This window comes from Stegastes partitus, unplaced genomic scaffold (genome assembly GCF_000690725.1).
Source record: "Stegastes partitus isolate 25-593 unplaced genomic scaffold, Stegastes_partitus-1.0.2 Scaffold1459, whole genome shotgun sequence".
Classification (NCBI taxonomy): Eukaryota; Metazoa; Chordata; class Actinopteri; family Pomacentridae; genus Stegastes; species Stegastes partitus.
The window spans coordinates 126650-140710 of record NW_007579190.1 but is presented as its reverse complement, the minus strand read 5'-3'; the positions used below and the strand labels follow the sequence as shown (position 1 = coordinate 140710).

Sequence of the window (14061 nt, the reverse complement as noted above, 5' to 3'; positions counted from 1 at the left end):
TAATAAAAGAGAAAAACTTCCAAGTGGCATAGACTTTTTAGAGGCGCTCTAGGTTTATTATTCAACACTCTGCACTGGAGTCACTTTACTCAAGAGCAACTAATAAAACCGTGAAGTGCATCAACCTAATTACAATTCTTTCAACTTTCCTTTGTGTATCATAGAGTTTTCTGTAAAGTCTATGTGAGGGAGAATTTAACCAATGCTTCATATTGATTAAAAACAGACATTCGTTGGTAGAATTCTGTTAATAAGAGTTTGAATCCACGTGTTAATAGAATAGAATAGAAAAATACTTTATTTATCCCAGTCTGGGAAATTACTGTGGTACAGCAGCAAGAGAAAAACACGAGTCCCAACAGAAAAAGAGCCAAAGTTAAATACTACTTAAAAAATTACAAATAAAAATAGGTGAATAAAATAAAATAAATAAAACAACTGTACAAAATGTGCAAATTGAGAAAACAGTCATTAATCAAGTACTATCTGGAGACCATCTCCTCCAATGTCTTCTGTCTGATCTCATTACCCTTTTGCTGTCTCACAGACATCTTGATCTTCCTTTATTTTATCATTGTTTACATGGAAACCGCCTGCTGTATTGGCGTATTATCTCCTCCCCACCTTCTGACCATGTGTATGAAGTGTTGCATCCAGACCCACTCTCTGTGTCTGTAAGCCCACCGCCTCTCTGTACTGTAGAAAAAAAGAGAGGAAAAAATAAAAATAATTTCATTTTATTCTACAGATTTTCCCTCCCTATGCTGTTCAATTACACATAGTAACAAGTAAAATCAAATGCAAGATAATAACTTTCAAAATGGAAGATATGCTCAACAAAGTGTTTCTTGGGTCATTGTATTTCCATAAATGATTTATAGTTTCAGGAATGTTTGCAGAGTTTATCACCTTAGCTCCGGGCCTGATGGGATTTGTTGTTCCTATGAGACTTGTGTTGTTGTTCAGTGTTGTAGAGGCACAATGCAGCTTCACTCACAGTTGTAAACACATGGTTTAAATGGTTATATGCTCGGTCACTGCTCTCTCCTCCTTATTAGCTAGACGCTTGATTGTCTTTAAGTGGAAAGCTGCTAATCCTCCATCACACCACCACTGGATTAGAGACGTTACGCAGAATGTCAAACTGGAAAAAATCAGATTTACCCTCAATGGCTCCATCAACCAATTCTACAAAACCTGGACTCCTCTGATAACTCATGTGAATAATTTACCTGGTCTGGAGCTCTAGATGTTTACCCCTGCTTTTTGTCAGCCCTCTAGAAAGAACTATTCGGTGCACTTGTCCTCCTTTTTTTAAAATTGTTATTTTTTTCTTGTTGTCTGTGATAAGTCTGTCAGGGTGATTTGGAGTTTGGTTTGTCTTTGGTACTTTCTTGTTGGGATTGTTTTCTCTGGTTAATTCAAGAACAGATAATATGATTGATGTATATGATATCTGAAAAATCATAAATAAAATGTTTTAAAAAATAAAAAATAAAAAAAAAGATTATATACTCGACTGCATTCTTCCACACAGAGAAAAGCAAAATCAATCTAAGACAAGTCTGATGTCTTTGGGTGTTGTGTATAAACCATTTCCTGAGTGTCATTGCATTGTGGCTTCATGCAGTCTGATTTCTGTTCCTGCTGAGCAGCCCAGAGCAGACACACATCCTCTCCCCCACACCAACACATTTCAACATTCTCTTTTAGGTCATAAAGCCTGAATGAAACAAGCGTCTTGTCACACTTGAGTGGCTCATGTTTCTGACACCGGCTGGCTGCCTCAGTCATAGACACAAATCTCTCTGCTGTTTGTTTTTTGTTTTGCTCACAGCAGGAAGTCTTTACAAGGGCGGGACACTTGTTTTGCTTTTTTTTTTTTTCTGTCTCTGTCCAGCCTCTGCGATTGGTTGGTTTTTGGCCAATCACATTGCCTGTGGTCACCCTCTGTTGAATGTTTAACCGCTTGGCAGAGAAGGCAGAGCCCAAAGCTCTCATTGTCTAGTCAAACAAAGTGTTGCTTCTCTTTCTTTATTTATTGCACTTCATACTTTGAATAAGCACATCTGCTTGAAGATCCCAGCAGCAGCAGCAGCAGCAGATTCTCCTCCTCCAGCAGGTGAGGAACTTGTTTTTTTTCCCACAGTGAGCCGAATACCTGAGAGGCTTTAGACGCCTCTAAACAATGAAGCGACCTTCCTCCTTTTGTACGCTGAGAAAAAATACAGGTGGAATATTATAGTGGAGTTTTTCAGGCACAGATCTGCAGTACGGTTAGTCTACTTGGCTTTTTTTTCAGAGAATTTAAGTTATTTATGTTGCTTTTTGTTTATAAAGAGCTAAAATCCTTAACTTCCCTTAGTGAAACAACAATGGAGAAGTGTGAAGTAAAATCTGTTAACTTATGTTTTCTTAATTTTTTATCCACTTAAGAGTTGACAAGCATTCTCACAGGACTAGGACTCATTGTGAAGATAATCAGTAATGTAAAATATCTCAAAAATTCTGTTTTTTTCCACCGCTGTATTTAGATATGCTGAAGAATTACTAAAGCTTTGTGTCAGACATTTTGGATCTGTGTATAATATCAAGAGCTTATTCATGTTAAAGTTGTCGTGTGAGACATGTACATGGATATCAGCGTCCGTTACATTCATGCGCTCGCCAAACAAGTTCACACAATCCCAGCTAAGCCTATTTAGTGCCGCGTCCATCTAAATGTGTTTTAGCCAGTATTTATTCTAGTGTCTGTGGCGACACTCCCAGATTGAAAAAGAAGTCAGAGAAAGTATTACGGTCTAAACACAAAGAAGGTGATCAACGATGAGGAACATGTCATAGAGACGCATCGACTATGTTGGTGTAAATACTGTCACTGTAAGAAGGGGGAGACAAAAGTTACACACATAAATTTACTATTTAAAATTAAAAAGGAGTAAAAGTTGCAGATACTCAAGTAGCTCAAAACTTTATTATTCAGTGCAGTTATTTATGTACAGTAGTGCAGACATCTTTATTTTAACGCCCCACCTCTGCTCTCCACACTCTGTATTTTCAAAACTTTTAAAATTTTTATCATCTTTTACTACAAATACAATTCCCGCAAGTATAATTTGAAAACAGAGCTTTCCGAGTGCGCACTTGTGACTTTAACTTATGCAGAAGAATTTCAGTATTTTCCCGCCTTTGCCTGTAATCATGTGCAGCTGTAGGACACGGTCAGCGCTGATCAAAGAGACCAAAGGCAGTGAAACCTGAAGCTCTCAGCAAGCTGCTGCACATACATGCAGCGTTTCACATACTACATACCTTTGTGTAAATTTTCCTGCTGTCATACACAGATGTTTCACAGCTGATGGAAGGTAAAGGATCAGATAATTACACATGGATAAAGCTTTAAAAAACCTATTTATATCCAAAATAATATTGTGGTTCTGAGGCACTGACCATTAATGGGCCAAAAACAAAACAAAAACCTCAACGTTGCGTCCTGAGGAAGACACCAGAGGAAATGCCATGCTGCTACCCAAATGGCTTATGTTTTGTCCTGCAGCTATTTCGGGTAGCCCCTATTTTCAGCTAGTCAGGCTAAGCTCTAAATCTTAAGTTGACATTTTCTCTAAAATCTGAAAGCAAATACATGCACGCAAGAATTATGACATCGCAACTGGTTTAACAGCCAGTGCTGCTTTGAATGGGAATTTACATAGTTGTCATGTGGAAGCTTAAAGCTTGTGTAACAAAAACACTGAAAATGATCCTTCAGTGATGCAGGAGTAACCTTGTATGTAATGGTTAAAGTTTTAAAATGAAAAATAATTGCAAATTCACAGACCTTTGAGTGAGGGAGGAGGTGTAAATGTCGTTTTAAGAATTTCTGTCAAGCCAATCTAACTTTTTCATGGAAAAACTGTGTCAGACATTAAGTACTTTTGTGTATCTGCAATAACTGATATAATATTCACCTGGAACAGTGGAAACAAACGTTTATTTTGAGTCATGCTTCACAGTCTTCTTTTAGCTGTTTTTGGTTTATACCAGCTCCTAAATAAATACGTGTTCACCAGCTGGTCACTATCAATGTCTATCTTTGGTTCGGTGGTTTTTGAGTTGCTTGCTGCAGACAAAGACTATGCTGTGAGAAAAGTGAGAATGAACCAACGCAGAACAGCTGCAGCAAAACAACGAGATGAAACTTTACTCTGAAAGCTCCATAAAGCCAAAGGGGAACTGCAGGTTTAGGTGTATTTTTTGGAGGTTCACCATCATGATTGATCCTGATTAACACTGTTTTAATTTACCATTAGCTGCTTTAACTCTCACATTTGGTTCAGCTTCCATCATACTACTGTGGCTGAGAGCAGTTTGTCATAAACTGAGGTGTTGGACAATTAGAAATTTGAACCTGATGGCAGATTATATATAATTTTTTATAGTTTATTTTTAACTCACAGAGCCTTCTAGTGGCTTGTGAAATTCTGAATTTTGTCAGTCAGGAGCAAAGAAGAAAGTAATATGATATTATTGAGCCAAAAGTCCACAGAGGGAGGAGGTTGGGGTGGATGGATGGGTCTGCTGAAGACTTTCACGCAGCTGTTTGTGTCTTGTTTCCCATCAGCGTCTGGGTGTGGTTTCTTGTGTCGCTGAAGATGAACATCCTCGAATCAAATAGTTATTTTAACCAAAATCCTGACCCTTTCAAACAAAACCAACTTGTTTCTGGCCTAAACTTAACCAAACCTTAAATAAACTGGTGACAGATCAGAAAATTTTAGTTTAATAGTAATTATTGTACCAGATCCTGAGAATCCTCAGAAATGTCAATATGGGTCTGTTTTGGAAGGAACCAGCAAACATTTCATTTTGTTTTTTAGCTAATTAGTTACATAAAAAGCTAAAATAATTTGAATCCACCTTTGGGGACCAGGGATATATGCAACAGATGTGGACTAGATGTTTGACAATCATGACTAGAGACCAGAATTTCAGCAGTTTCTCTGCCTGCAGCTGTTCATTGTTTGGAATTACTGTAAGAAACACATGAGACTGGCCTTCAAGATAACTTCTTTAGATTTGTGGGTAAGAGGCTTGAAAAAGAAAGAGGTCGATGGTGGCTCTAAAGTCAAAAACACAACAAGTGACGAAACACCTTTTGCCACCATTCTTCTCTCTCCTGTAAAGTTTTAAGTTTTGTTTTTTACAGACAGAAACTCAGTTGTGTAACTGTCATTTGAACTTCAGTAACACACATTCCATCCCAGCCCTTCATGTTGACACTCATATTATGAGCTCTTGTTTACATCCCAAAAGAATGCTGTTCACAAGTTGTGACAATCTAGCAGCATGTGTTGTGACTGCTGCTATTAACTCCAGCTCCTGACGCATTGGAAAGTCTAAACTTAGTGGGACTGAAACATGACTGTGTAGGAGAAAAGCAGGTAACGGTCTCCTTAACCACTGAAGTGAACGTAAATCCAAAAAGTCCTGGTGCCGCCACATTCACAAAGACACGACAGACTGTGTTCATTCAGAGGATATTTTTACATTTTCACAGCCTGGAGTGAAATTCGGACGTGTCGTCGCTTGTATGAGACTCATTATCAGAGACACACTTCTGCTTTAGTCTGACAGTTTCATGAGAGGCTGACATCAGATCCCAGCATTTACAACATCATTATATGTTCGTGAGTGCTTGCTGGCATTTTATTGCTGCTGTCTACTAATGCACTACAAACCCTGTTCAGGACTTTCACGTTGCCATATGCAGAAGGTCATTATAGACTTTTATACTATGTTAAATAAATTATCTGATAAGTTGAAGTATTTTTGCTTCCTAATGCATGACAAATGTTCCTCTTTTTAGATTTAAAAAAATAAAATAAAAAATAGATTTAAATAAAAAAACAATACCTGTCACCTACACCAAATGGCCTGGAGTCCAAAATACTCCAGAAGTCCTGAACAGGCCTAATATCCTGACTGAACAACAGCACAAATAGCTGGACTAGTTGGACAACTTCCAGCAACACATGCAGGAAGCTTAAAGGGATTTAGTTGTGTTTTGTGCGTCACCTGTCACCTGTTAAACCACAACAGGCAAACAGTGAGTGTCACCAGGGCGGGGAGCACCATCAGACAAACTCCACCCTCACGTTTCTCTGCGTCAACAGACACATAGATGCACAGATAAATGCAGATCACTAGAAAATGTCTTAAAGTTGTAAAAGTGTTGTCTGGAACTTCATGCCTCTATTTTGACATCAATATCATTTCAGTTTGATGGTGTACTAAACATAACTGTAAAAATATACAGAAAATATATACACCCACGTTAAAAGTAATCAAATGCAGTTCGTTTATTCTTTTTTTATTTGCAAGGGTTATGAGCAACATGTGCTCTAAAAAAAGCAGTCTATATGCAGCATGGCCTCTCTTTGGGCATTATATTAAATGAGTGAAATATATCACTGAGACATAAAGCTGCACTTTACGGTTGTAACTGTCGAAGTTGGGAAGTTTTAAGAATCTATAGCACACCATCTTTTAAAAGCTCATTATGTGATTTAGTTGTAAAGTTGAGATCTCAAATTCTGCAAACTCCACACAGAAAGACCCCAGGCCTAGACTCGAACCAGCGAGCTTCTAGCTGTGAGGCAGCAGCGCTAACCACAGCTCCACCGTGCCGCCCTGTAAAGTAACATATAAATATTAAACAGAAATACTCAAGTAAAGCGGACGTATGTCAGAGCTGTACATAAATACACCACAGCTGATGTACTTTGCTACTTTCCACCAAAGACAAAAAATCCCTTTTTAAGAAAAGAAACTTAAGTCAAAGTCAGTGGCTGATCTATAAAACTACAGAATGATCAAATATATGCAGTGTTTGAGCTGTTACACATTACTTTACTTTTTCTGCACTTTCTTTGTTCTCCCTCCAGCAAAGACATTTTCTTTAGAGCTATGAAGTAAATGACAGGTTACGACAGAGTCTATATGATGCACTGACACCCTGGTGCTTATAGCTAAGTATACAGTACAGTGTTGGTACAGTGTGTCCCGTGTTGATGGCTGCATGTAGACTCAGTGGAGACGGGGATTTGGGACAGGGCTTTGTAAAGACAATGACTGTTGGAACAAGTCTTCTGTTTTGTTATGGCACTGATCTCCACAGGAGTCACTGTGGAAAGAATTTAGAAAATTTTAGAATTTAGAGAGCAATTAGTTCCTTTGATGCATTATTGACTCAATGGTAGCACAAATGTAATGCTTTTAATGCAGACTCTGTTTTAAAAGGCTGATTAAAGAGCCGCTACTGTTAATTCAGTTAAGCTATTTAACTCAATGACTGTAATTTTTGCCACTTTGCAAGATATAAAAAATTGTTTATATTTAACTCAGAAAGCCATCTAGCAGGTGCTCAAATTCTAAATTTTGTTAGTGAGGAGCAAAGAAGGAAGTAATACCATGTTATGGAGCCAAAAGTCCTCAGATGGAGCATGGGGTGGATGGATGGGTCTGCAAAGCCACAGACTTTCACACAACGCTTTGTGACTAATGTGGACTTCATAATTTTTTTTCCAGATTGTAATTAATAAAACTCTGACCAAAACATTAGGCTAAGTTTAAATTAAGGCAAATAAACAAACAAACAAAAATACCATCAAAACCGCCAAATACAGACAGTTACTAAATTAACAACGTGGTACAAAAGTTTATGTTTGCATGCTATGTATCTGGAATCCAGAATAACTTTTTTTTTTTTTTTTTTTTTTTACATCTCTTGCACTTTGGTGCACCAGTATATAATTTAAGTGCACACATTTTTTTCATGGTACCTTTTGTCGCTGAGTAATACATTTTAAGTGTAACCTTTTTCCCAAATCCCATAGACATTGATATTTCTTTAATTTGTTATGGTTGTAAAGGTGCAGTGAGGACAGATAAGTGTTTTGTACTTTTTCACAAGGATGATCTGAGATCTTAATGAGGTGGAAGGTTGCTCTTCTTTGCTTACAATAAATTTAATGTTAAATTTTATTATCCTTAGTGCTTTGGCTTGTCATTACCTGGCACTGAAAAGCTGTGTAGATGTTCTGCCAACCTCGCTCCTCTCACAGCTCAGGATGAGTTTCTTGGAGACTCTGTGTTGTTACAGTTGCTCATCGATTGGCAGCTATTGAGTAATTCTGCCTGTGTTTGTTTTTGCTGCGTGTTTTTTTTTGTCTGTTAACAGTCTAGTGTTTTGCAGGAGAGGAGTTTGAACCTGACACTTCATACATGACCTCGGTGTGGTCCCTTCTCTGAGTGATTAGATTTTGGGGTCAATACATGCATTGGTGACGCTACAGAGGTCAAAGATCGCATTTCCCAAAAACAGCTCTGTGTGACTGAAAATGCATAAAAAGACAAAAGTTTAGTCGACTAACTTAGGAAGACATTCAAGGCCTATAAACTGGTGATGTAACATATGACCTTGAGACAAAGGTCAAGGTCACACTGAAGGACGTAAATCATCACAGATTTTAAATCCAATATAACTTGGAAAAGGTGTAAGATAAACACATAGTTTCTTGTTACAGTCAGATAGGATACCCATTTGGTGATGTGATATTTGACCTTGAATGAAAGGTCAAGGTCAAATGCAAGGTCATACAGCCAAATGCTTCCCCTCCACGCAAAATATCTGTGTCACATGACAGACTAAGCTCTTGTTATATTATGTATTGTTTTAAGGCAACATCAAGGCAAGTTCATCGTCAAGTAGGCGCACAGTAAAACGCAGAATCAGGTCAACATGCATACATTGGACAGCTATGTCCCTCTATTGAGGACTCTCTAGTTTTGGATTGTTTCAGGAACTTTCCCAGCTGTGCTTTGTCTGTGTTTCATCTATAACAGTGTTGGCTGTTTTTTAATGAATCAATGTGCTGATGCAGCTTTGAGGGGGAGGTTGTTTTAAAAAGCTGCAACTTCCATGTGGGCCCTAAACACAGACATCACAATTTGTAGACTCTCCCTAAACGCCTCACATTTGAAATTAAATTCATCTCCGTGTGTGGGTCACAGGGAGGCACACTGACAGACCTGCTGAATGTCAGGTGCATTGATGCAACCAGTGAAAATGTTTAGTTGCATTTTTAGTGGCATATTTAATACGTAGGAGCTCTGTGTAGAAACCAGAAGTAGATACCTTTAGAATGAGATCTTTTTATCTTCTTATTCATTTTAAACATAATCTTCCATCAGTTTTTTTTTGTGTGTGTGTTTCACATTTTCATTATTCTTTTTTTTTACTTAACATCTTTTTAAGTTCATATTTATTTTCATCTCCGTGTTCTTCTATCTGCAGCTATTTCTGGACTTTTCCTCTAATGATAATTTAGCAGCAGTAAAAGTAACTGAAAGAAAGAAGTGCAGATCATTTGGTCGAACTGTCTTAGATATCATGTACCTTTTATGATGCCTACTGTTGAGGTGTGTCCGTTTTTTGAGACAGAAGGCAAACAACTTCTCTCATTTATAGTTATTTATTCTACAACGTGACATTTTAATAACTTCCCCAGTAATGGATGGAGCTTCATGTAAACATGAACATTTTATTCAGTGTGGTGCAAGGTGACTGGCTACTAAACACAGACATTTATTCAAATTGTAAAACATGAATGGCTATATTGTTGAAGAGGAACCGTGGTTTAAACTTAGCCGTTGGCACACAGATATGTCCATACCTCTTGGCACGTGATTGGCACACGATTCATCCAATCCGCAGCAACCACGCCCTGTAAAAAAAACAAAAACAAAACCCTCTCTTCTAACATCTCCGGCTCCTGGATGTCAGTACTTTTCCTTTGTTTAGCTGCTATGTGCTGCAGCTGGTGCCATTACCTCATAGGTGGGTGGTATTCTTATCAGCGCAAGGTAATGCAAGGTGCCATTATGTGTGCATAGTGTGTGTGTGTGTGTGTGTGTGTGTGTGTGTGAGAGAGAAAGACAGAGAGAAACTGCATTCCTGACCTGGCTTAACCTCCCTGAGATGAGGCGTGGGGACTGATGCTTGAATCCTTCTTTCCCTTTCTTCAGATCAGCACAACTCATGCATTAATACACATTAAACGGTGTGGGTGTCAATGCTAAGCTATCACTGCTTTCACAAAATAATATTTTCCAACACTACTTTCAGCTGCCAGGCCACTGCCATCTATATAATGTCCATTAAATACTGTTACTGCTTCAGGGAAATAAAGGTGAAACACACATGTGCTGTATAAGACAATAAAAACATAGACTGGCTGCCAGCAGCATTTAATTTTTATTGTCGGCACGTAAACCACAACATGTATTTTCTTTTGCTCAAGTATGTCATTTAAAGCCTTTTACTTGGGCTTCCAGCCAGAGACGCCGATGCATACAGTAAAATCACGCATGTCTAGAAAAGACAGACTTCTCAACATTTTCCTTTTTCTTTCTATCTAGTTTTCATTCTGTGCAGCCACCATGAAAGTTGGTTCTTTTAACATCCAGAAGTTTGGACGAAACAAAGTGTCAGACCCAGATGTTCTCAACATCTTAATTAAGGTAAACATGAACACACACACACACACACACACACACACACACACACACACACACAGCAAAGCTGTAAAAGACTTCCAGCACCTGCTCTGTTTAAAATGTGTTCTTTTCCCTTGAAGAGTACAAGCACTGCTTTGGCTTTTTGCAACTCACAAGAGGCAGATTTAGGCTCTTTTTCTCTATCTCAATATACTTCTTTTTTAATTAAAAAAAAGAAAACAAAAAACCCAAATTGCTATATTTATATATTTGCTAAATGTCAGAATAGTGAAAGAGTTTTTTTTTTCTTACAGAACTTTTTACTTTCTTCAAAGTCAGAAGTTTACATGCACTAAGATTTATCAAAACAGAAAAAGTTTAGTCACATTTTATGTCAGTGATAAAAAAAAAAAAAGTCTTTTTATACAGTGTATGTAAACTTCCAGTTTCAATTGTATATCGTTGTTTTTTTCACAATAAAGTTAATTTTTCATGTCTAAAACTTCATTATTTAACCTAAACTTGCTCTCTTTTTCTCTCAGATTGTGTCTCGATATGACATCCTTGTCATCCTGGAGGTTGTGGATGCCAGCGGAGAGTCTGTAACAACCTTGATGGATGCACTCAACAAGTGGGTGCACTGTTTTTCTCCTCTAACCAATCATATACGAGGGTACTTGACAAAAGTCTCAGCCTCACCTGCAAACAAGGGCCATAGCTTCCTCTGTCACAGTTCAGGTTCAGAAACTCAAATGCAGACACGAACTCGACAGGTCAAGCATTCAGAGATTTATTTAAGCAAAAATCAAGGTCAAAAGTAATCAAACAAGACTTCAAAGACACCACAATGTGGGGCAGACTTACTGCAGGCTCAAGATAAGGCTAACGTAAACAAAGGCTAGTGGAGAATCAGAATCGCAAACCTGTACTTGGTACAACCAAGCCACGGATGCCAAGAACATTAAACAGAGCTAAGCAACAAAACTACGGAATTAACATTAACAGAGTACTACAGAATCCAGCAGGGAAAGCAGGCCTACGAACAGCCGGCATGGAGGGAAAGGGAAGGTGGGTGACATGGCTGGTGGTGAAGCAGTGACGGAATGGACAGGTGTGGCAGCCAGGTGGAGATGATCCAGGAGGTTGTCCTCAGAGGACGGCAGAACTGCAGAACTGTGTGTAGTTTGGTGGGAAGCCAGCTTGTATGGGGAGAGGAGAAGAGCAGATCAGTGACGACCACGCCCTGCCACAGGTGAGGGTACTCAGGTAAACAGCAGATGCACTGCACCTGTCCACACCTGGCACACCAGCCAAGAGCACGCCCATCTAGGAGAAAGGGAAAGGAGGGAGGAGGGAGGAGGGAGAAAAAGTGAGAGAAGGTTGCCACTAGGTAGAATCAGAGGCGGAGGCCATGACATCCTGTTTGTGTTTGAACTTTGAATTTCTCTCAGCATACAGTATGGGATAATGCTTCTACACAGCACTGGTACAGTCAGTCAAACAAATACACACAATATTTTAGAGATGTTTGAGTCAACTTCAAATCAATTACATGGTGACAGATTAAAATTATCTTCCGTGTCTTCTTGTCTGCTCAGTTCCAACAGGAAACATCACTACAGTCTGAAGATCAGCACTCGTTTGGGTCGAACTCGCTACAAGGAGCAGTTCATGTTCCTGTACAGGTGAGAGCTCCTGAGACAATAGAGCCGCTTATCAGGGCAGAAGGGAATTTGCAGGTGCCTGTTCTTCATGCATGGACAAATGAATTAATCTCATTAGACTGGGAGCAGGAGCGCATCTCTCTACTGTTTGATTTTGGTTCAAATGAAATGATGTCACAGATAACAAGGGAAAGATAAAAATCGGCTGTTGGCCTGCTGGATGCTGGCATCAGTTCGGGCTCTGGATGGATGTGTCTAATACCAACTTTCCTGAACATTCATCAACAACCTCATCAACTAGACTATGTTAATTTCTGTGTGGATTACACCGTGCCCACCAGGACTGTACGCTGTTTTGCTAACAGTAAACCCTGGATTGCTCCTGATATAAAGGCTCTCCTAAAGGACAAATGGAGGGCTTTTAGGTCAGGAGACAAGGCGGAGATGAGGACTGTTCAGAGAGAACTGAGGAGGAAGGTCAGAGAGGGGAAATGCAGCTACAGGTAGAGGATGGAGGATCAGCTGCTGCAGAATACTGTCAGCGGGATCTGAAGAGGCCTGAAAACCATCTCTGGCCACAAAGACCCCAAGACTGAAGTGAACAGGGACCAGGAGTGGGTGAATGAGCTGAACGCTTTTTTTAACAGGTTTGAACAGCCACCCCTCCCCCGGCCCAGTCCACCCTGCAGCAGCCACCACTGCATTTGTCTGCACCCCCTGCTGACTGCACCACCCCTGCTGCATCCCCCACCACAGCTCTCCTACCAACATACCTCCCCTCCCCCGCAGGGCCCCACACTCACAACCAGCACCCCCCTGCCCCAACTCTCCCTATCAACATCCTACACAGATCAGCTGAGCAGGGTTGTGGAGCAGGTCTTCAACATGAGCCTGAAGTTGGGGAGAGTACCACAGCTGTGGAAGACATCCTGCGTGGTACCAGTGCCGAAGATCTCGCACCCCGAGGACTTCGACCACTACAGGCTGGTGGAAGTGCCATCCCACCTGATGAAGAACCTGGAGAGGCTGGTCCTTTGTCATCTGTGGTCCTGGTGAGCTCATCAATGGACCCGCTGCAGTTTGCCTACCAGCCTGGATTCAGGGTGGATGACACAGGGATCTACCTCCTGCACAGATGCCTCTCTCACCTGGAGAAGATGAAGACCTCTGTCAGAATCATGTTTTATGATTTCTCCAGTGCCTTCAACACCATCAAGCCTGCATTTCTGAGGGACAAGCTGGAGCAGACAGGAGTGGACTCTCACCTCACAATGTGGCTGCTCGATAACCTCACCAACAGTTTGTGAGGTCAGGGGACTGTGTGTCCGACACTGTGGGCTGCAGTAAGGAGGCCCCACAGCGGACTGTCCTTACCCTCTTTCTTTTCAGACTTCTCTCATCACACCACGAACTGCCATCTTCAGAAGTTGTCTGACGACTCTGCCATTGTCGGCCTCATCACTGACAGAGTACAGGGAACTCAACCAGGACTTTGTGGACTGGTGCCTGCTGAACTGCCTCCAGATCAGCGCGGTGAAAACCAAGGAACTGGTGGTGGATTTTAGCAGGAACAGACACACTTCTCCTTCACCAGTGAACATCCAGGGAACGGACATTGAGATGTGGACTCTTACAAGTACCTGGGTGTTCACTTGAACAATAAACTGGACTGGACCAATGCACTCTGTAAGAAAGATCAGAACAGACTCCACCTGCTCAGAAAACAGAGGTCCTTTAGGGTGCAGGGAGCACTTCTCAGGTCCTTCTGCGGTGGCATCAGCCATCCTATATGGAGCTGTCAGCTGGAGCAGCAGCATCACAGCTGCAGACAGGAAGAGAG

General features: G+C 40.4%; 1 protein-coding gene across 2 annotated transcripts in view; it reads left to right on the top strand.

Moving 5' to 3' along the window:
- Window positions 1-1992: 1992 nt before the first annotated feature.
- The window catches only part of dnase1l4.1 (deoxyribonuclease 1 like 4, tandem duplicate 1), a 17731-nt gene continuing 5662 nt past the window's right edge, over window positions 1993-14061 (top strand). For both annotated transcript variants that reach the window (XM_008299773.1, XM_008299774.1), the window contains exons 1-4: window positions 1993-2122; window positions 10480-10581; window positions 11100-11188; window positions 12156-12242. In XM_008299773.1, coding sequence (XP_008297995.1) covers window positions 10501-10581; window positions 11100-11188; window positions 12156-12242 — 257 coding nt within the window. In that variant the 5' untranslated portion in view covers window positions 1993-2122; window positions 10480-10500. The remainder of the gene's footprint in view (window positions 2123-10479; window positions 10582-11099; window positions 11189-12155; window positions 12243-14061) is intronic.